Below are 23,296 nucleotides of genomic sequence, written 5' to 3' on the forward strand. Positions count from 1 at the left end.
AACAATAATAATAATAATAAAGAGTTATTTGGGCTAAATGCACAGAGTCGCCTTTTGCCTTTCTTTTTATTCCAGTGACCACAATCTGCTCCCCGAGTGCTTCACCTCGGAGCGGGGGCACCCAGCAGCCCGGCTCCGGACCCCTCCCGGGGCCATGGCGGGGCGGTAGGGAGCTGCCCAGGCACCTCCCCTGACGGAGCCAAGCGGGGTCTCGGAGCCGGGCTCGCCGCCCCCCTCCCTCCCTCCCTTCCTCCTCGCCTCCCTCCGGCAGGGGGAGCCCAGGGCAGCCGCAGCGGCTGCGGAGGAAGATGGCGGCGGCCGCCTCAGAGCAGGTCTGTCCCCGCGGGCAGGGGCCGCGCCGGGTGAGGGGGCCGCGGGCGGGGCCGCCATTTTCGCTGCCATTTGGTGCTGGGCGCGGCGCCAAATAAACGTCTTCTCCCCCCAAAAAATATCTTGAGTTTTTGGCGTGGACGTGACGAGGGACGGTGCCCTGGGGGAAGGAGGGGCGAGGCTTGGGCAGCGCCTGAACAGGAGCGGGTGGTGCGTCCCGCCCGTGTCCCGTTCCGCCCAAAGGGAAAAAATGTTGTCCCTTGTCGAAGCGAGGCGTTGTGGCATTGCTCCACATGAGCGTAGCGGCTCTGTGCGAGGAGGTGTCAGCCGCTAGTTTGTGACCCCAAGCCGTGAGTTGCTCGGTCAGTATAAATAGAGCGGGTGCGTGAGTCATCGGACGAGGGTGTGCGAGTATGGGAGCGCGGTGGCGATGTATAAATAAGACATCAGCTCTAATTCGGTCTCGGCCTCTGCATTGGAGTTTGCATGCTTCAGTGAAAGCTAAATTTGTGCAGCTTCAGGATTAGTTTCGGGTGAACAAACCTAATATCATCAAAAAGATCAAGCTCCTTCTTTCAACTGGACCCTTCTGTTGCAACCTGCTGCATTCAGGAGAGGTGGAACAAAATACTGTATAAAGTTATAGAAATACATCAAGGTTTCTTTCTTTCACAATCAATATCTACAACAGTTTCCCTTATATACTAATTTGTCAAATTGTGGGGATATACTTTGCAGTCTAAGCACTTCAAAGGAGTAAGTTTACGCTAGGCCAGTCAAGTTCCCCATGCCAGCTTTGAAGCTTTGCAGTATTTTTTGTAATGCTGCATACAAGTCATAGAAGTTGAATGCAAACCTCGTACTGTCACAGCAACCTGAAAGCTGTCTCCACCACACTTCTTCCTGCATGTTCTGATAGACTCCCTAAGACTCTCCTGCATTAGTGTGGGGAGAACTAAAATCCTGTTCATTAGTACATGACCTGCAGGATCATACTCCATATCATCCCCAAGAGGTAGAAGCCCGATGAAGTTCATTACAGCTAATTTTTTTGTACTGCAGCAGAGTTGTAATTCCTAACTGTCATGATAAAAATGAGATATAAAAACAATTTACAAATTGTCTATAAATACATGGATTTTCATTTTGGTCTTTGCATTAGAAGAGATTGCAGTGGTTGTAAAGTGTTAAGTACCTAGCAGCAGACTGCAGTATAACATGATTCTGGATATAACATGTTCCACTAATCCATTTTGTCTTTTTTGCATATTGTTTTGGTGGATTTACATGCCTTACAACAGCTAACCCATGCTTTGTATTACAGCAAAGTTCCAATGGGCCAGTGAAGAAATCTATGCGTGAGAAGGCTGTAGAGCGAAGGAATGTTAACAAGGAGCACAACAGTAACTTTAAAGCTGGATACATTCCAATTGATGAAGACCGTCTCCATAAGACAGGCTTACGTGGCAGGAAAGGCAACTTGGCCATTTGTGTGATTGTTCTTCTTTTTATTTTGGCTGTCATCAATTTGATTGTGAGTATAATGCTTGGGCTGTAAGCAATGTTAAGATGTCTATTAGAGAAAGAAAAGCTATTCCACTATGGCTGAAGGAGATTTCTCCTTTTTTCCTCTCCTTTGTGCTCCTTTGTAGTCTGAGCAGGATTAGACAGAAGAATCTTACCATTTTAGTCATCATTACTTCAGTATTGTGGTCCCATGAGGAACCTCCAATTTATCAAACAGAGGAGAAGGATATGCAAAGTGTTATTAGTGCAGTAGAAATGCATTTGGGATAATCTGGTAAGCCAGGAATATTGTATGTGTAATAACTGAGCAGCACATGAGCATTCAGAATTAATCAGCCACTGCACTTTAAACATCCATTGCTGTAACTACCACCTTTTTATTGCTTGGTCAGAGAAAAGCAATGGGTTTTCTTTTTTTTTTTTTTTTTTTCCTGTAATGAGATATGCACATCAGAAGGTGCTTTCTTGTAGTTCAAAAGTATATTCTAAACTGAGATATTTTGTTCAGGGAATTTGTTTGGCTTATGATACCATGGCTACCCTTAAATCAGAAAAATATTAATTAAGGACATGGTTTAATTTCAATTATATAAATATAGATGAATATTTTAGTTACCCTTTCAGATGAGTCTAGAAATCATGGAAAATGCTTTTAATAGTTACAGGTATTCCGACATTTCCAGCAGGAATTGCACACACTAAAGTAATTCACACCAAAAGCTCACTTAAATGCTAGCATTAATAATTACTTCAAATAAAACAACTAATTCATACAATAATTTTTGTGGGACTATCCAAGCAATAAAAGAAATCTTTGAAAATGTGTGTTTCTCTTTCAGATTACACTTGTTATCTGGGCTGTGATTCGAATTGGCCCCAATGGCTGTGACAGTATGGAGTTCCATGAGAGTGGCTTACTGCGGTTTAAGCAAGTTTCTGACATGGGTGTTATACATCCCTTATATAAAAGCACTGTAGGAGGCAGACGTAATGAAGATTTGGTGATCACTGGAAATAATCAGCCTGTAAGTTATATCATGAATTGAAAGTGTGTGAGCAACACTATGGAACTTCACTTGCATTATTTATAAACATTAAATGTGAAACACTGTTAACATAAAATACTGTTTCTGCAGATTGTATTTCAGCAAGGAACAACCAAGCTTAGTGTGGAAAAAGACAAAACTTCCATTACCAGTGATATTGGCATGGAATTTGTTGACCCCCGGACACAAAACACCCTGTTCAGCACAGACTATGAAACTCATGAGTTTCATCTGCCAAATGGAGTTAAAATCTTGAACGTGCAAAAGGCGTCTACGGAGAGGGTATGTCATTTTGAACTTTTAAAACTCTTCCTAAAAGGTAATTACTGAATTGCTCTAGTTGTAGAACAAGGAAAAAAATACTACTTTCAAGCATATTTACAAATTTGACTAGAAATGCAGCTCTGAAAACGTAACTGATGCTAAAAATTAGGAATGAAAACTGACATTATTAAATGAGTATGACATTTGGAATACCATACTAGCTCCATTATCAGGATTAGAAAACTTGTGTGACTTTTTATCAAGCATTTATGCACTTCCTTATACATGGATAACTGTTCCAGAAATAAAACCACTATGAAAAGCTTTTTTGTTGTTTCTAGCAAGAACTTCCAGAAGTAGCTACCAGAACTTCATGCTTCTATTGGTGATAAATGTTAGTACATCAGAATTCCAAAAGCCTGAGTGGAAGTGTGGAGAACAATCACAGCATTACAAGAGTTGTGTTAGTTCATGGCTTCCAGGTTAAACATGTTCTTAGTTTGGTTGCTACATTAAATATGCTTGATTTACCAGAGAACTAAAAAAACTACATACTGGTAGGCGGGCATATATGTCAAATGTCAGTTAATGTCAGACTGAAATTTCTTGCACTCATAAAGTCACTCATAATAAAGGCTTTTTAGACAGCAGTGCCTACAGTTCTATTTTGCAACACTAACGGAGCAGTACTGGTGGTTTTATAGAGGGTTGTGTGTTATAGGAACAAAAAAGAGAGTTCATTTTGATCTTCTTCATGTTATCTCTGCAGGCTAACAAACAGTAAACACTGGAGAGAAAAACAACAACTATATCCTTATATATGTAAGAGGAATAGATTAAATAAAAAGAGAAGAATACGTTTACATAATCACATCTTACAAGGAAGCCTGCAATTGCTAGCAGTGTTAATTTCGCATCCCATGAAATTGTCATACAAATCATTTCAATCACAATCAAACCATATGCAAACAATTTTACTTACCTTCCAAAATTAAGTAAGCCATGTTTATAGACATAAATGTAGAAAATAAAAAATGGGAGGAAGCTTCATAGGCATAACGTGAGAGGGACATAAAATACATTGAAGTTTTTTTATTAGATTGTTGAGTAACATTCTTAAGGCAATTAAAATTACCTAGATAAACCCAAGGTACATTTTCATTGATCTCTAATACTTTTATTTATTTACATTCTCAGATTACCAGCAATGCAACCAGTGATCTAAACATAAAGGTTGATGGACGTGCTATTGTCCGTGGAAATGAAGGTGTTTTCATCACAGGCAAAACCATTGAGTTTCGAATGGGGGGTAACATGGAACTTAAAGCAGTAAGTATTTCAAAACAGCATTTTTTGAATGTCTTTCAAATTCAAGCTGATAGTAAACTCTTGTAGCTTTGTATGGATTCAAATTTTATATAAAATAGGCATAAAAGTTTAGTTGTGGTCAGCACATGTAGTAGAATTTTAAAAGGGATTATTACTTCGCTTTTAATTAGTGGTTCAGTGGTTTTTAGGTTACAGTGATTTATTTCTGTAAGACGTGAAAAACCCACAAAGCAATTAAGGTAAACTATTGGTCTTTGCACTGAAATGAATACCAAAGGGAATATATATTCCATTCTGGAGGCCTTATTGTGGACAGCAACCTTTGACAGAGGAGCAGAGACTAAAAATAGGAGCACTGCCTTCCTGCAGTGTCACAGCAAGGCTCACCAGCATTCATTTAAGCTTTTTGGAGATTCTTAATGACACACAGCATACAGAATGATGGAAAAGTTTCAGGAAGGGGAAAAATGTACTTTGATTTCACGTGTGAATGAATTTCACGTACAAATTTGAACACTGATTCCCATTTCGTATACATTTTTTTTAAATTCACTTAAGGTCTCTTCCAACCCCGAGACATTCTATATGTTATTTATTGTGTAGATTTCTACAGCCATCTTAAAAATCCCATTTATTGCTTAAACTAGCTTGTCCTTTTTAAAAAACAGTCTGCCTTGTTTAACTAAGAAGTTACACTTTTCTTTCCTCTTTCTTAATAGGAAAACAGCATTATCCTAAATGGAACTGTGATGGTCAGCCCATCGAGACTGCCAAGTTCTTCTTATGGGGAACAGTTTAACAATGGCAACTGGCTCCGCTTCAAGCTGTGCATGTGTGCAGATGGAACGCTGTTCAAGGTTCAAGTGACAGGTCATAACATGGGTTGTCAGACCTCTGTCAATCCGTGTGGAGCCACGCACTAAAACAAAACACTACCAGGAGAGTTCTCTATGTGTTTACATATATTTGTATGAAGTAACTGCATGCCTTCAAGGATTTCTGTTTCTACAGGAGTTTATACTAATGTTTATTACATACTATTTTTAAGCACAGACTCACGTTCAACAGTATTAGGTCATCATCCTGCTAGCCATGATAGTGGCCCTGTTTTAGTAAGCTTTCAGTTTACACGCACACTGAAATACCTTCTTGAATTGGGATCAGTAGAATACATTTAAAGAACATGATTTTAGCAACAACCTCACCTGGCTTCAGTTGCCACTAGAAGAGGTTTTTGGCCTACATCCCAAAACCTTGAGGATTGCTGAGAACACAACTGCAATCTGAAGTACTTCAATAGGAGTGCCTGTTTGCTGTTGGATGTGCATTTTTCCACAGGATGGCTGAAGTGGCAAATTTTTGTCTTCTCAGCATTTACTGCCAAAGATTGCTGTAATGATCCCCCCCAAAAAATTATGTGGATTATTGTACGTGTACTAAAAGAAAGCTAGTGGCAGATTGGCTAATGGTACATTATAATATTGCAGTAAGTCTGTCATCTATGGTCACATTGTTAAAAAAATAAGCTAGCACAAATAATATTTGCAAAGTAACATGGAGCATGGAAATGTAACTTCAGTTTTGAAATAGTGTAGCTGGTAAAAGTGAAAGTTGCAATTACCAAAGCGTTGCTTGAGCTCCCCTTCTGTCTGTGGAATTGAGGGATTCTACACTTAATTTATGAGAAGTATTTATAAAATGTGCTTATTATAAGGTACGTTCTCAAAGATGTACTGATAATTTGCTTGGTGCCCAAAAAAGTGTCTTCCTGGGTGCTTTAATGGGAACGGTGTACGAATCTATTACTCAACAGCTAATAATCCGAAGCACGACTGCAAGCAGCCTCATCTAAGATGCTGCAGTGTCTAAGGTCTCTTTTTTTCCTGTGAATGTCACTCCTGATGCATTACTGAACACCTGATAATTCAATTCTGAAGCTAAACTGCAGGTCTGCAATTCTAAACGTGATGGTACTGGATACCACTACAGCAGAGTAAATACACGTGGATCTGAACTTGTCAACAGTGAAACTGAGCTGGGGCCTTATAAAAACTCTTACTGCCTTAGAACTGCTTTTGTAGAGGCAAAATTTGTGGTCTGTACTAAAAATAGACTAGCTCATTGTAAGATTCCTCCTTCCCCCATGTATTTTCTTCAGTTTGAAATAGTTTGGGATTTTTGTGTGTTGTTTTTTTTTTCCAATATAATCAAATAACCTTAATAATGAAGGCCACAAAGGTGACTTCCACAAAGGTGACTTTGCAAGTACTTTTTTGACACTAGGCACTAAGCATGCACTTCTCTTCCTAAAAGCTGTGCAAATGTTATACATTAACTTCAGAATTGGTCATTTGTTATGGGAATAAAAATTACCTACCCTTGTTTTATAGCTCTTAGAGTATGCAAACTCCGCAGACGAGTCAGCTTCTGCTGCAAAGAAGTTCCTGTCTAAGGTCCCAGTTCCTGCATTTACTGCAAGTCAGTAAGTCCTGGTGCAGGATGTGTATGGGGGGCAGTGATTTTTGGAGGGGAGCCTTTAGGTCAGGCTTTAGGCTGCTCTGGAGGTCAGAGGAGTCACGTTTCCCTCACTGGTTAAAGGCAAAACCAAATTTTGATGCTATGTAGCTGGGGTTTTGGGGGGTGGGCAGCAGTAGAGCTGTCTAACAAAAATGGGGTAAAATGCAGCAAAAGCCATTGAATTACACACATTAAAGATTATGGGAGAGTACTAAGGTACGTTTTGCATACTGCCTTCACGACCTTAATGGTTTCACTGCAGTTAATATTTATCAGTCATTTCAGAAAAGATTTTTAAAAACCTTTGCTGCTCTAAGTAGTGTCCCAATCAGGATGTTTAAATTAGGAGAAGGAAATAAAATGGTTACTTTTTCAGAACTTCCACTCAGTTGACAATGGCAGTTTGTCACTTTACTTACATCTATATGCAAATATATATTTATGTACATTGTATAATGCTGCTTATATTCATATTATACATACACATGTAAACACTAACATACATGTCTGACATTAATTCATACTGACATACACATATTCATGTATACATAAATATAAGCAGCAGCATCCTCCAAAGCCAAACTAGAATTTGGTCAATAACAGACACTTCCTCAGTCAAGTAGAATACACGTGAGCAGCACGTTATAGCTCTTCTTTGGTTAATACTGACATGCCTACATGCTAGGATGGGATTCTTGACCTGTAATTATTAAGAATTCTTATTCAAATACTGTATGCAACATAGCTGAACAATGCATCACAAAGGTACTTTTAAATCGTGGTCTGAAGAATTGATTTTGAGGTGTGGATTTTTAGTCAAACGTAGCAAAACCAGTCATATAAATACCAAGTGATATAAATTATTGACTTGCTGGCCACTATTCATGTGGCGTTCATGTATTTTGTTGCCTTCATTACACGGTTTGAGAAATGTTGACATTATATATGCCCTGTGTTGTGCAGTAATTTGTTTTTTATATCTTCTAACTGCCTAAAGTACATTTTTCAATGCTTATTTATAACACTGTGTGGCACACTGCTTATTTAAATCCCACAAATGCACTTGAGATTCTGTGTTTTTAAAGTACATTCTACGTACTCTGTGTAAAAATACCATACTGGTTACACTGAAACAACTTCCATGTGATGAATTCTCAGCATTTGTAAAGGTGGTTGTTGTTTCAATAGGTGGAAGACAATTGGATTTCTGATCTTTGTTTTGAAATGAAACAATAAATTCTAAGACACAGCTGTGGTTTAGAAGTGTTATTGTAATAATACAGTCTCTGATTAAAAGACGTTGTTTTATTGACAGTGAAACTAGTGTTTTATTAACTGTAAGTATGAATATCATTCCACATCTATTTGTCATGGATTATACAGCTAGTGGACTTTGCTCAGCGGTAATTGCGTATGATACCTGAAGTTACAGTTCAAAAGTCTCTACTGCGTTTAGTTGGGGAGTACCTGAGAAGCTGCGTTTCTTGCGTGACGGGCTGGAAAAGAAAGAAAAGGTTTGGGTTGGTTTTTGGGAGAGGTGGTGGGAGGGGGAAGCTTACCAATATATGAACTTGCTTTTTGAAAAATACCTAACATGCCAAACCTGTATGTTTGAGACAGAACTGTGGTAGTGGTTTGGGTGTCTCTTCTGTGTTGACATTTTTAACGTCCAAGTATTTCCGCCTCCTATTTTGACTCCTGTTATGCTGAACTTACCCTAATTTCACAACTTATATATAGATACTATGGATAACCTTCATTTGAGCATCATAGCTGTGGTCCTTTACTTTAATATTCCTGGATTGGTGGGAACCAAGTCACAGAAGTTTCTTAATGCACATCACCACTCAGACTGCCGGTGGGACGGGAAGTTCTCAGTGAATTGCTCTTTTGCTGGACTATCTGCTATTCCAGAAGCTATATCACAAACAGCACTAACAGCTGACTTCAGTTACAACAACATCACAACTTTACTGTGCGCCAACGGGAGAAACGAAGACTGGATGCTAAAACATCTGAATCTCAGTAACAACCTGATTTCTGAACTCTCCATAACTGCTTTTAGAAATGTACCTGCTTTAGAAACTCTAAACCTCAACGGTAATTCCATCAACACCCTTGTGCTAGACATCCCTACAGCTGCACATGCTTCTAAAACGTATGGAAAAGTCCATCACTTCCTGCCTGCTTTGAAAGTGTTGTTGGCTGAAAGAAATTATCTCAATGCAGTTCCAAGAGGTAAGCATCTCAAAATCTTTAAGGATCTCACTCCAAGGAGTAAGTTGGTTTTGGATATGATATGGTACTTGTTAAGGAATTTAGAATACGATTGTTTCACTTATGTTTAAGGTGAGGCTAAATTTCACCTGCATGCAAATACAGGCTAAAGCAAATGCGTTGTTTGGGATTTGTTTGGTTTTATACAGTCTTAGCAATCATAACACTTAATGGCAGTCAGGTATAAGCAAAATCTCCGAGAGGCACAGGAATAATTTTCCTTGTTTGTATAAAACAGGAAGTAAGGATCTTTGGAAAAACACCAGCCTTCATAAGTCAGTCATGGACCTTAACATTTAAGAAAATTACAGAAAAATTTCATACCACACTTCAGAAGAAAGTCAGTAGCCTTTAAAATAAAACTTGCTCCAATTTCGGTATTTCATAAAGACAGGAAAATACATTTTGTTCAGTCAAAGCAATTTTGCTACTATGCAACCAAAGTGACACCTTCCATTAATAAGAGAAGGATTTAAGGCTTTGCTAACCTTTTAGAAAGTGTTTCTTAGTAACTGAAGCATGCTAGGCATCGCAGCCTTTATGACGGTCTGTATCTTCATAAACAGAAGATCTACATTGCCCAAGAAGTATTTAAATGAAGTGAACTCTGCAGTACAAGTAATGCTATCCTACACACTGTTTGCTGTATTTAGTCAGTCCCTGATACTATCGGATTAATCAGCTTTAGACTTTGAAAACACCAGGAGAAAACAAAATAACCACACCTATCAAACAAACTGGAAGGGAGTAATTTTGCAGTTGCACAGGGTCCTACAAGTTCTGTCGTTCTTCTTTTTTTTTTGACACTAAGTAATTCTTTTCAAACAGGAAACTTTCAGTTTATTTTTTACAGTGTCTGTAAGGTTCCCACATGGAAAATATAAAAGCTTTGTACTGTAAAATACACCAATGCAGATTTGATTGTTCTGACAGCTAAGTAGAACTCCTTTTCATAGATCAGCCTTTTTCGCTGATTGTCAAAATTTAATTTTTAGATCTTAGAAGTCAAATTGTTGTGCATCGTACCCCCACACTTCAAGCAGTACTTAAATCCCACGCTCATTTAAATGCATGTTCAGAGCTTCATATTCCCTCTCCAAAACACTTAACCTGTGTTCTGGTTCAAAAGCTCTCGTACTGGAGACTCTGCAAGAAAACACAAACCTAAAGCAGAGGGCTTGGGCCATAAAGAAACCCTTCTCACAGCTGATGCTCCAGGTATCAGGCTGCTACCTACTGGTGCTGTATCACTGTGTACTTCTGGCATAACTTCAGCTTCAGGGCTGCATCTGAACTACCATTCTTCATCCAGGTACAGGGAGTAATTGATGGAACTGCCAGCACTTCTGAATGCCTTTCCTATCAGCTACCTCCAGCTTTACAGCAGGAATGAATCATTCTCTCTGCTTTTCACAATAAACCCGGAGATCCATTACTCAGCAAACAGCAATTACAGATTTCCTATAAACCACATAGCACCAAGGGCAACATTTTTAAGAAGCAGCAGCTTCTCAGCAATGCTCCATGACTAGAAACCACTTGAGAGCAGCATGTAGGTGTTACAAAGCTCTGGTGACACTGAGCATTCAGGTTCCCATCGGAACCTGCAGGCTACAGCTTTAGGGGCTCCCTGCAGTGTGTAAGAAAAACAAGGGATCTCTAGCATTCAGAAGAACTAGTTATGCAAGACAGATGCTGTTGTAGCTAGGATATGCTGTAAAACATAACTGACACACTGAATTCACAGGCAGACAGGCACGAGCATTTTGTTTTCAGCCAGACATATGTCCTGTGAATATGGTTCAAGTAATTCCCCATATGAGAAACGTGTGTGAACATGCAGCTGGCAGTGAACAGGAGAAATTGTGTCACCTTTTGTATCTCCATCTTTTATTTGCAATTAACATTCTTGTATTTTATAAACTGTGTACATTTTACCTTTTCACACCCCTCCTTCCCCACCTCAAATTCTCCAGAGTAGCGTGCTCAAAGTACAGAGATCAGTCAAAATGGTTTTCACAGCATGAAGGAATGCTACTGCTCTTATGGACATGTGAATTAAAAATTTTTTTTTAAAAATGCTTTGATTGTGTGTATATTAAAATGCCTGCCGTTGATGCTATACAACTTTTAGGTTGGGCCACCTCTTCAACAGAAAAGGCACAATAAACCAAAGCCTGCAGCCACTACTTGCAGTAGAGTGTAACAGAATGGATTTCCTTGCAAAGGTGTTTTAAAAGCTCCTTGGCACACCTGGGAACACAAGAATATAAAAACATAAAATAATTTTGCTCTTCCTAGGGCTAGGACTGCTGCAATCCTTACAGTCTGTCCATCTGTCATTCAACAACATACTACGGATTGACCAGAATGACTTTCAGAACTGCTCACAGCTGAAAACCATCTACCTACAGAACAACAAGATAACTACAATTCATCCAGATGCCTTCCAGGGTCTCAACAACTTACAGGTTGCAACATTACAACTGTTTCAATGCTTTCTGCTAATCACCAGTAAAGATTGTTAATAATCAACTATTCAGTGACAATTATATTGGTCTGATTTTGATAAGAGTATAAAATTATGAATGAACGCAAATAGCTTAAATAACATTTATATGTAAATACTTGTTTGTATATTCAGGAACACACACTTGTAAATATACAAATATAACCGCAAAATTACCCACTTAACCATGCCACAAACCCTGCTATAACTGGCATAAACATATACCTCCTTTTCTTCCCCCATTCCTCCCGTGTGCGCGCACCCACACACACACCCTTTCTTTCCACTCTGAAAGAAAAGCAAAGCCCTAAAATGCTGTCATGGGCCCTCATCAACTTTGCCAGAGCCAAGCTGAGAAAGAATTACACGTGAGTTTCAGAGGAAATAAGGCTGAAGAGGCTATTTCCAAGGAGGCTATAAAGTCATGAAGAAGCACAGTACATCTTCACAACTGAAAAATCCCTTGAGGACGCTGCTCTCCTGCACCCAGGGACATCAATGCAGGAGGCACCCCACAGTGCAAGCCCTGCAGATTCCCAGTCACACAGATTAATTTACAATGAAGGGACTACTAAATGTACCACAGTCCTTTTTGTTTAAATCAAAAAAGCTTAGTGCAATATTATTGAAACATTAAACAGATGTATTGTTCTCATTCTTTTCAAATGCTTGTTTATTAAAATAAATGCTGTTGTTGCTATTGCAATTCAGACTCCATTCTAAGGCTTATCGAATTAATTCTGAATGAATTACTTCCACACAGGTCGTGGATCTCCGTGAAAATGCTCTGACAACAGTCCTACCGCAGATGATAATCCAACTGAACATCTTTCGACTTGAGGTGGATTTGTCAAGTAATTCCTGGATATTTAACTGCAGACTGAATGCTTTCAAACATTTAATTCCTTTTCTTTCTGACTCCACGAGTAAAAAAATGAGTACTTCATACAGTAAATCTGCCAACAACTCCAAGAAACCTGTACTGTACCTTTCCAGTTTCCATCTGAACTGCAGTGAGGGCATTTTGTTCGAGACGGCTGCAATCCCAGCAGGGCAGACATCAGTGCTACGCTGTGACACGGGTAACACAGGGGGTAGGTAAAACAGGGACTCTGTCCATACATGCTGCTGACATCCAAACACATGCAAAATGATCAAAGAAACATGGTTTGAAAAGTGGATTTCTAAAGATGCTATTTTAAAAATAATTGAACAAGAATTTAACATGTCAGTTAATTAAGTAGAAAGTACTATAGCTGAATATTTGTAAGTTCTAGTTCCCAAAGAAGTCTTCATCTCCTTTGTAACATTAAACTAGTAAGTGACACTAACGCCCAATGATACACAAATCTCAGTATGTAAATGTGTACATTACCTACCGAATGCAAACAAAGGACAGAAAAGGCTTTCCTCTTACTGTGATAAATAGCTGTGGGGTAGTAATTCTGGGTGAACATAGAAAAATGAGAAGGATACAATATTGCTTCTAGTATTCAGTCACAGCAAAATGAAATGAGTGCATTTGCACGTGAGAGGGTAAAGCCAACAGCAGTTTCTAGCAGGACCAAGACCGTACATCGTTTCAGGGACTTTCTCCCCCACCCACACCAGTTTTCGTGGAAAGTCTGCTATTAAGACACCACGTGTGCTCTATTTTAACGTAGAGGAAGTACTAAACTGAAGATGGTTTGACAGATACTTGGCACAACATCAAGTAACTATGGATAAAAAGAAAATTGATGTTTATAAAAATAACATTAAAATTACCACAGATAGGCCAGAATATCACTTTATAGAAATAACCTGACCCTGCAAGCCAAGTATCCTCTACTTTTAAACACGTTTTCATTTGTGTTTTCTTTTCTTTCAGGCAATGGAGTCTCTTGGTGGACACCTAAAGGCAGGATTTCAGAAGGAAGTAGTCTTCCTCACATGACACTGGATAAATGGAGCAGTTTAGTAATACACAATGCCAAAAAAAATGCTGAAGGATTATATATGTGTACTTTTAATACAACAAAGAAATACCTCATCTACAACGTACAGGTGAAAGAACAGGTTTCAACATCTTTGGTTAGAAAAACCCGGGACACGAACCCTGATTTTAGACAAGAAAGAGCAAAGGTGGACTTTACCCTGGCCATCTGCCTCTCTGTGTTCATTACGTTTTTTTGCGCTTTTTGCCTGGGTGTTTTTGCTAGACCCTACCTTGTGCGCCTGTGGATGTGCATGCACAGAAACAAAAGTAGAGGTTCGGAGCATACTTATTCCAATGAAGCTTTTGCAGATGAAACCCTGAGAAGAGAGCGCTATACAAGCCAACCCCCAACCAGGCAGCAAAACCTGTCCGCTATTTACGAGAATTTTTCAAAAAGCACACGCGCTGTTCCTGCAGACGCTGACCATTTGTATGAGTGTATCACTGACAGCATGGTGCACACACCGAATGCTGAACAGTACCCAAACCAAAACAAGAAGAAGACTGACATGAAGAAAGACCCAGTGCTTTCAGACATCAGAGCTAATTCCAGCAATTCCGAATTTATGAAGTTCGGACAACCTTCTGCAAGGACAGATAACAAAAACAACAGGGAAATAACACCAATGAAATTAATAAGCAATGATACTTCATTATGGGAACACTCACAACATGCAAATTATGAAGATTTAGAGAAGAGCAGGCTCCCTCCCACACCCAGCAGAACGAATTCCAACATTTATTCGATTCACATTGACTCTTCAGATTCAGATTTATCCTATGCAAGAGAAGTTGGCATCCCACTTCCCAGAGGACAATCCCATACAAGCACACAGGATTCTAGGAACAGCAAGGTGGGAAACAACGCTGAGCAGCTGCAGTCTGAAATTACAGAGCCTGCACCAGTCTCTCCTGAAAGAAAAGGTGTCGTTTCACATAATGAACCCCTAAACATGGCAAAACTTATGCCTGGAAGGCAAAGATGGGATGGAGAACTTGGTCTAAATGGCAATATAAATATAACCGGTGATGTCGGAGACTTGACTTTATCTAGGAACTGTACGAGAGATACAAAGACTGAGGATTTAAGTGACTACCGAAAAACAGAAAACTCTCCTCGTGCACAGTATGACCGCACAACAGAAGGTGCTGCTGAGCGAGGTCATATAGCAGATTTCTTCGGTGACAGCTCCTCAGATGAAGGGACTGCGTTCACAATGAGTGATGAGAGCTCCTTAGAAGATTTTGAACCGGAACAAACTGGTGCCAGCAGCAGCCTGCCGGCCCCTCAGCCGTCACTAGAGAAAGCTGATGCTGACAGTGAAAGTGTTTATTGCTCAGCACGGCCAGAGCACCCAAACACTGCTGCTGAACTTGAGCAAGCTAGAAAAAATGAAGACAAGCACAATGTAAATCTTGAAAATGCTTCTGATGGGTTCAGATACTATCAACTACTACGTCGCTACTACGAGTCAAATACTATCACGGCTAAAGCAGCATCACCTGACACTGATAAACGTAGCAATAGTGTAAACACATCAGATTCAGACTCAATTAGTTCAAGTCAAAAAGTTTCTGAATCATTTGACTATTTTACCAATGAAGAGTCAACCATACAAAACTCTATTTCAGATTCTCCCCGCAAACATGATACAGACTTTAGTAGCACATCACTTTCATTAAAACCTTCTCCCTCATATGCAAGAAATACAGAAAATGCTCCTGAGGACACTGACTTGCAGCTGCAGTTTCCCATTCGGCCACAGCATTTCCCCAGATCCAGTCCCACTGAACAGGAAGAGCGTGCACCAGAGGTAAGCACAGAAGAGCTCACGGATGGGAGCTCCTCAGAAAGTGATCATGATGAAAGGGACATTACAGCACGACAAAACAGCAGTACTTCCCAGAACAGTTCTTTTACTTTTGCTCCCATTGATATTGGTTTGAAGGAAACTGTTAAAAAAGCACCACTACTGCATGCCAGCATGGGCAGCAATGAATCGCCTCTTCAATCCCTGCTGGAAGACAAAACCGAAAAACCTTTTAAGTTTAGCAGTGAGAAAGAAGACTCATTACCACAGGGTGAGCATGGGAACAGAACTAAGACTTGGGGATATAAAATGCAAAGTTTTAATGAAGAGGAGTATGATGAACACGTAGAATTACAGGATAGCAGCAGCTGTAGCTCTCCTGAAGAAATGCAGCCTCGTAGTGTTATGGCAGATTTGCTGCACATTCAATCTTCTGGGAAAACAGAGCCAGCCTTCAACACAGAAAAGCATTTCCAGTTGGATCCAAGTGAAGAGGATGCATATTCCTTATCAGTCCCATCCAGTTTCTTTAAGGGAAGCCTACAACACAGCTCATTCCCACAAGAGAGTGCAGGAGATAAAACCCCCAGGAACACTGATTCCAGTGAGAAGGAGGATGGCACTACCTTGTCAGGACTGAAGAACGATTCTACAACAGCTGTCAGCCTCCCAAATTCAAGTGAAAAACTCACTCCAAAACCTCAGACCAGACAGGGCCAGTTTTTTGCTAAGAAGAAAAGAGCATTTGACGGATTTGCAGTCATGTTGCGAAGCACAACAGACTGCAGCAGTCCAGACACAGAAGTGTAACACTACGCTCCTGCAGGGGTTTTGTCATACAACAGGTGCAAAAATGTCTGTGGACAAATAAGCCAGATACTCTGGACTTGTGCTTACAAGGGTATTTGTGTGTAAAATAATAAAAAGGGGTAGGGAACATGAAAAACTACTCTGGGATACTCAAATGAGTGAACTCGGTAGTTCTAAGTGTTAATAAAGGTTTGCTGAGTTATAGTAATAGTATATAATCACTGTCTTATTTATTCTTGTTATGAAGATACTAGTTTCCTTTGGAAATTCTCACTGATATGCACTGTTTTATTTCTCTGTTTAAAATAAATGTAACACTGAAATTATTACATTATCGCTCTTATTGTGTTTTCCTATTGGAATCCCGCTATACATGAAACATGAGAGGATATTTTAGCATCTTCTGCTTTTTTAAACCAAATTTCTGGGTTAGAAGTCTCTAAAGTCCACCACGTTTGCAAACACAGGAATATTTTGTCAGTCGCTTCCACTACAGTTCAGCAGGCTTTCAAAATATATATTGGAAAAATGTTTCATCTTTTTTTTTTTCTGCCCAAAAAGCTGCAGTAGCAATGCATACTGTACACTACTTAGGAGGAACAGCAAGTTTTCTAAGCCTCCCTTTGTGCCATAAAGCTACAGGGAAAAAAAAAAAGATTATCTTCTGTTCTCATCATATCCACTAAGAAAATAAAAAATTCCTTTATGAAGGAGTAAATTAACGACTAAGTAGAATGAATTCTACTATCAGAATATTGTTGATATTGTCTGAAACTTACCTTCACATTTCTGTCTAAATCTTGCACCTTTGCTTTGCTGCTGAGCACTGTAGACACTCGTTATCATCACGTATTCATTCAAACTCAAATATTCAGCTCCTTCCCCTTTTCATTAGTTCCTCATATCATTAGCAACTGCTCTCAGAAATAATACAAAATCTTATATATTTCCCATGGCTTCCAGCCAATACTCTTTATACTGTGTGCCTTCAATGCTCTTTTTTCCCTACACCCTATTTCTCCAGGCCCTTCAGTGCCCAAAAGGTACGCAATCCCCCACTCGCTGAATCCCTCTGAGGTTCTATCATCATTCACTTTTCTTTACCTTTCAGCTATTGTAATCAATCATATCTTCTGGGAACTGAAAATATTCCTCATTTGGCTTGTTTGGTCACTATTTTCAAGAATACTTATTCTAGTACAAAAACAGTTGCAGACATAGGAGTATAAATGTACATTAGACAGGCACAACTTTTTTTTTTTTTCTTTTTCCTCCTGCACAGAAGTTATGCTTGCAAAGAGGTGTGACTGGAACTGCTCTAGGGATGTTGGAACTTCTTCAGCTTCACCAGTAACTTCAGGTACCAAAAAAATCATGATCACCTAAGATATAAGTTACTACCACAGCTGATAGCAAGTAAACTATGTCACAGAACAGGCCCCATAAAAAAGCAGTCAGCATATGCTGGATGAATTCTCAAATGAAGACCAAAGAGCTGACTGTTTTGGTAACAGTTTGGGCACACCCTTCTTACAGGGTGTAAGCCTCTTCCTTTATTTTCTTTGTCAGGCTTTACAAGCATGCTTCCTATTCACCACCAGATTTGGAATTCTGCAGGCAGTATTAAGTAGGAAGGTTAACTCATGGCTGTTTTAAAAACTGAAGTCGTGAATGTACTAGAGACATTTAGGCTGCAATTTTCATGTCTTATTGCTAGCAGCTTTTCTATTGTTCTGCTTAGATATTACCCCTTTTGCTTTGAAAAGGTCAACTCAGCAGCCCATTACAAATCATATAATTGACAAACTCTTCTAAAAGCTAAGGAAAACATGAGTATTTGAGGTCATGAAGAGCCTCAGATATAAATACTCCCACATTCAAATATGACTAGACTTAAGCTCTCTTCCAGTACAAATAGTATCTAGAATTTATGCTTCAGATCTTCACAATCACAGAATGGCTAAGGCTGGCAGGGCCCTCTGGAGGCCGTCTGGTCCAACCCCTGCTGAAGCAGACACCCACAGCAGGTTGCCCAGGACCATGTCCAGGTGGCTTTTGAAGATCTCCAAGGAGGGAGTCTCCACAGTAAACAAAGTGCTTCCTGATGTTCAGAGAGAACCTCCTGTGTTCCACTGCCTCTTGTCCCACCCTTGGGCACCACTGAAACGAGCTTGGCTCCCTCCTCTTTGCATTACCTCCCTCATGACACCTGCTGATGACACTTCTGATGCAGCCGGAGATACTGTTAATTAGCCTTTTGAAAACTTTTGTATCACAGTATTTTTGTACCCACACATCCCATTTGAAACATACCCATTTCCAATGAAGTGTTGAAAATATTTGATTTGATGTAATATTGAGAATAAGGATCATGTGATTGCATATATTCTCTTTTAACAGAATTTGTCAGCCAAGAGAAGTTTTCTGCTGCTAAATGATAAGCTAAATGATAAAGGTCACCAGCTGAGGTCAGGCATTCACATACAAGGAATTTCTTTAGTACGGACCACAGAAAAACCTGAAGTCAGTTTCTGAAACCAACACAAATACTGTTTATTTGTGAGATGCCATTTTACATCAACACCAGCAAAAGACCTATAAATCAACTGAGTGAACTCATGTTAAGTGGTGTAACAGTATTTTCACTGGGTTGAGAGTCACAGGAGTTCAGCACACCTCATGTATGTCATACCCAAGTAACTAAGACATAAAGCATTCATGATTACAGGTTAACTGCTATTCCTACAACAGCAGCATCGGTAAGAACTATTTGGTGACAACACACATACACGCACAGGGGAAAAATACTGAGAAACAACCCCATGTTTCAGTCTCGATTACAGACAATTAACTGTTTAGTTGGTGGCTGGATGGCTGGATTCTACACGCTTTTATAGCAATATGAAAGGATAAGATATAAGGCTTATACGGAGGTATTTTAGCAGTTATAATTAAAAGCAGGGCACAAGCTAACCTTTAAAGCTGTCTACATGAATTTCAAGAGTATTCAACAATGTTAGGCTTGTGACCAAGAGTCAACAGAAATCTGGGAAAGCCTTAACACAACTGAAATCCTTTTTTATTTTTGCCCTCCAAAAAAGTTAACTTGGGGACATTAACCAAGTAACAATGAGCTAAAACTACTTTTGATTGTGCAAGTGTATTTGTGATGAAATAAAATGCATGTATTTCTGACAAAATGGGGTCTCCAGTCCTCTACATGTGTAGGAGGCCACACAAAGGTGACCCAAATATTTATTGTAGCTTAAAGGCAACCTTAAACAGGTTTCAGCTGAAAGCTCAAGTACATAAAGAAATGCAAGAAATTCCATCCTCCTCGCATTTCTTGAAAAAGAATTAAAATTCATATTTAAAATACTATCTTGCTGTAAAATGAAATATACACAAATCTAATTTGTGAAATGTTTCTATTACTAATATTCTCTACAGTTATTTGAATAGTAAAGAGCTCCAAATGTTTACCATCTATCAACTTAAAGCGTCTCCGGATGCTGTTTTCCTTTAAATAACTGGCTTTCTACTTTACGTCTTCCAAATACCAAGCATGAATTGTACATAGACGATCAAGCTTCTGCTAATAAGAGCAGTTATATTACCCCAGAAGGATTAGCACAGGACTTGTGGCATTTCTGCCAGAATGACCTCTCAGTTTCTTGTTAAAGCTATCAGGATATGCTGGATATTATTATTCAAATAGGTGTGTGTGGGGGAAACTAATTACATTACAGCATAACAAACAAAAAAGTAAACACCAAACTTGTACTAAATACACAGTAAATTGAGTGGCTTAGTTAAACTTCCACAATTATTTAAAAACTACAGGGAATTTCTGCAAAACACAAGACTAGCAATGTTGGGCTCCCTTGCTGGTCAGCAAACAGCAAAAACAGAAGGATGAGTAACACAGGGGCAGTTATCAAGCCATACACGTCTGTTTCAGTCCATTTACATCTCTGTAAGTTGTCAACTTGCATCTGTGATTTATTTCATGAAGTTACTTGTTACAAACCAGCTGAACACTACAGATTCATCTTGGTTGCAAGTGGAAGATAATATGTGCAGTATCTAATCCATTTCTAAGCACATTCCTCCTTTCCATCACTCCCAATCACTTTTACCCAAAGAAAAAAAAATGAAGTCTGTTTATACAGCATGAATACTTTCTGAGCTTTGTTTTCCTCTGTTTACTTCGCTGTCAAATTTTGTATTCCGCTAAATATTAGCGAAACTTGGAAAAAGAACACCTGGTTAACTGAGGAGATTTCTGTTGACCCTGTTATGTGAAAATTACACCTATAAAAATAATGGATTAAAAATGTCTTTGGCTCTTGCTTCCTTTACTGGAAGGCAAATTATTTGTGCCATACAAAACATTTTATGCAAACCTTGTATTTGAGCAGTAATTCATGCCAATTTGTGCTAAACAGTCCTCTAGAGTCAGTAACTAGCCTAACTTTTAAGAACAACTCCAGTATTTCACTTAAAATTTTAGCAAACACAATTTAGCCTAATGTTATGAGTTATATTGCTTCTAAGTTAATTCTTTTAAGAACTAAACCAGCAGCTCCACTGATACTTACGGTGGTTATACTATGGTAATATACACATTTACATCAGAAGTCTTAATAAAACGTGTGTTTTAGTAAGAGGCTTATTGTAAACATTAAATACCACTGAATTAAATTCTTGTGCAAACTGGCATCCAACGTGGAATTAAGGTTACATGTATTAGGACAAGAAGAAGCAATGACTATGTATGTTTTACCACTACTAACTTTAAAGAATGCTATTTATTTAGTGTCATGGAAATCCGGACATGAATTTTTCATGAGGAAGAGTAGTATTTTCTCATCAGCATCTTGAAATTCTGGGGTTTGTATATGTATACAGACTGTATATTTATGTATATACAAATATACACAAACACACACAAACAATTTTTGTCTTTGGCAGCTTGTTCTGACAAACAAAAACCATCAACAACAAAACAGATTTGAACAGAATCAGACCACCCATAGCACAGGTGCAACCTCCCAGTGCAGGACAGCAGACAAATGCGCATTTCCTAAACTAGACCTTGTCCCGAAAGTAGTCAAGTTAATAACAGTTGTTCCCAAACTCGGTTATAATAGGATCTTCAATACAGCTGAAAATTTCACATATTTCACATTCAACCTAAGACTCATCTCGCCCCCCCCCCCCAACACCCCAGTTTGCATTCTGAAGAAATGTCAAAACCGCCAGTACCTTGTCAAATATTTCTACAGAAAAGTAATGTTATTCTTTGTTCCAAAACATCCACTGGCCCTTTTTTGTTAAATGTTCCATGAATGAGTATGGAACATTTCACTATATCCTTAGGACTCTATGTTTAGTAGCACCAGATAATTAAAGAACCTATTTATAAAAATCAACACTAACATTTTTTAATGAAGAAGGGTAAGGCAAAGACTGTGTGAGAAAAAAAAAACAAACAAAAAACAAAAAAACAGAAATTAAACATCATTCCTCTCACTCATCTTCCCCAGAGTTACCACAAGAACTCTCCTATGCAAATAAGGAAATTAGTAAAATAGGATGTATGTGGTCCCTAAGAAAAAAGTACTGTCGTGCAATGCTGGTGTTTAACATGGCCATTGCCTGCAATGGACATCCTGCTAGGAAATTTCAATCCCCAGCGTGAAAGAAAAAGCAATGTTTTAACTACTTAATCTAATAGGTTTAATTACTCGGAAACACAAAAGTTAGAGACTATGGAAAAGACTTATATTACAAATAAAAAAAAAAAAAAAAAGAAAGAAATCTGCACTACCTATGTGCTAGGGGTGAGCAGACTATTCCCCAGACCACTAATTTTACCTAGAACTTTAAAATTTCACTGTATTGCAACATAGTCCAAACACTCTTGGTACACCAAAAATTAAAAGGAGTATGCCAAAGGCAATTTACAAAAGTCTAAAACCCATTTTTAAAAGGTACTTTAATTTGTTCATTTGTACCTGTAATGACTACTGCAGTTTTAACATTAAAAAGTCACTTTTTTCTTCAAATGGAAATCATCTGTGGCATATACAACTATTACAGTGTTTTAATATTTATATATATATATATGATTATTTTTTTTTAAGACACCAACGTTTCATTCCTATTAAGCAATAGGTTATGTTTGGCGAATTCCCGTGAAGAAAGTCACAGCATGTCTTCTCCCCTCAGAAAATGGCATCTCAAACAGTAACATTGAAATCGACAATAGTTCTTCAGCGTAACTATGTCCAAGCAGTCTGTTCATTTCATTTTCTGAAATGCTACATTTGAGACCAAAAGAAAAGCAAAAGAACTAAAGTTTCAACATGTAAGTGATGACTAGAAATATGCCACAAAATTATTTTTACAATACGTTTCTGCAGAAATAATCCCTAGTTGAAGCTTTTTTTTTTATACACATATACAAAATTTAGACAGCAATATACACATAATCACAGTGAAGACGCTGGCAAGTTCACCAATCTGTAGTGTAAATACAAAATGCAAAGCAGCCTTCAAAGAGAACAATGCTACACAGCAAGCAGAGCTAGCTTGTTAAATAGCAAACATCAAAAGTTCCCTGCAAAAGGGACACAGTGCAAGAAAAGCAGCATGCACTTTGATACAAATAGCAGTTTATGGCTAATGGTTGACATTAACTGTGGTAACAGTGACTCTTGAGTGGCTGTGCATAGTTAAACTCCTATGTCATCTGTTTTCCTTTATACCATTCCACAAACTCATCCAACAATACTGGCCCTGTAGAGAGATCAAATAACTGCATTTTACAAAATTTTGTAAGAGGACACCAAATGATTAATCTCAAAGAAATGAATTACTTTACAACACCAAC

At 38.7% G+C, this 23,296-nt stretch overlaps 3 protein-coding genes across 13 annotated transcripts in view; 2 read left to right on the plus strand and 1 right to left on the minus strand.

Annotated features, from left to right (window-relative positions):
* The first annotated feature begins 179 nt into the window (after positions 1–179).
* On the plus strand, positions 180–8,327 carry SGCB (sarcoglycan beta). Of its 2 annotated transcripts, none has more exons than XM_027457097.3 (6): positions 180–332; positions 1,655–1,864; positions 2,697–2,882; positions 2,994–3,185; positions 4,365–4,496; positions 5,216–8,327. In XM_027457097.3, exons 1-6 carry the CDS (start codon positions 309–311, stop codon positions 5,417–5,419), a joined length of 948 nt encoding a protein of 315 aa, XP_027312898.2. In that variant the 5' UTR covers positions 180–308; the 3' UTR covers positions 5,420–8,327. The 2 variants fall into 2 exon arrangements, with proteins under 2 accessions (XP_027312898.2, XP_071893735.1); XM_072037634.1 differs by lacking the exon at positions 180–332 and adding an exon at positions 671–692.
* DCUN1D4 (defective in cullin neddylation 1 domain containing 4) overlaps positions 6,014–23,296 on the minus strand; it is a 51,403-nt gene continuing 34,120 nt past the window's right edge. For 8 of the 10 annotated variants that reach the window (XM_027457103.3, XM_038179040.2, XM_027457099.3 and 5 more), the window contains one exon: positions 21,179–23,202. In XM_027457103.3, coding sequence (XP_027312904.1) covers positions 23,147–23,202 — 56 coding nt within the window. In that variant the 3' untranslated portion in view covers positions 21,179–23,146. Of the gene's footprint in view, positions 11,544–12,787; positions 23,203–23,296 lie in introns of those variants that run through there. The other 2 variants (XR_011809195.1, XR_011809194.1) reach the window with 2 other exon arrangements.
* On the plus strand, positions 8,759–16,727 carry LRRC66 (leucine rich repeat containing 66). Its single transcript, XM_013094092.5, has 4 exons — positions 8,759–9,251; positions 11,592–11,761; positions 12,563–12,893; positions 13,670–16,727. The coding sequence occupies exons 1-4, from the start codon at positions 8,759–8,761 to the stop codon at positions 16,396–16,398; spliced, it is 3,723 nt and encodes a 1,240-aa protein (XP_012949546.3). The 3' UTR covers positions 16,399–16,727.

This window comes from Anas platyrhynchos, chromosome 4 (genome assembly GCF_047663525.1).
Source record: "Anas platyrhynchos isolate ZD024472 breed Pekin duck chromosome 4, IASCAAS_PekinDuck_T2T, whole genome shotgun sequence".
Taxonomy (NCBI): domain Eukaryota; kingdom Metazoa; phylum Chordata; class Aves; order Anseriformes; family Anatidae; genus Anas; species Anas platyrhynchos.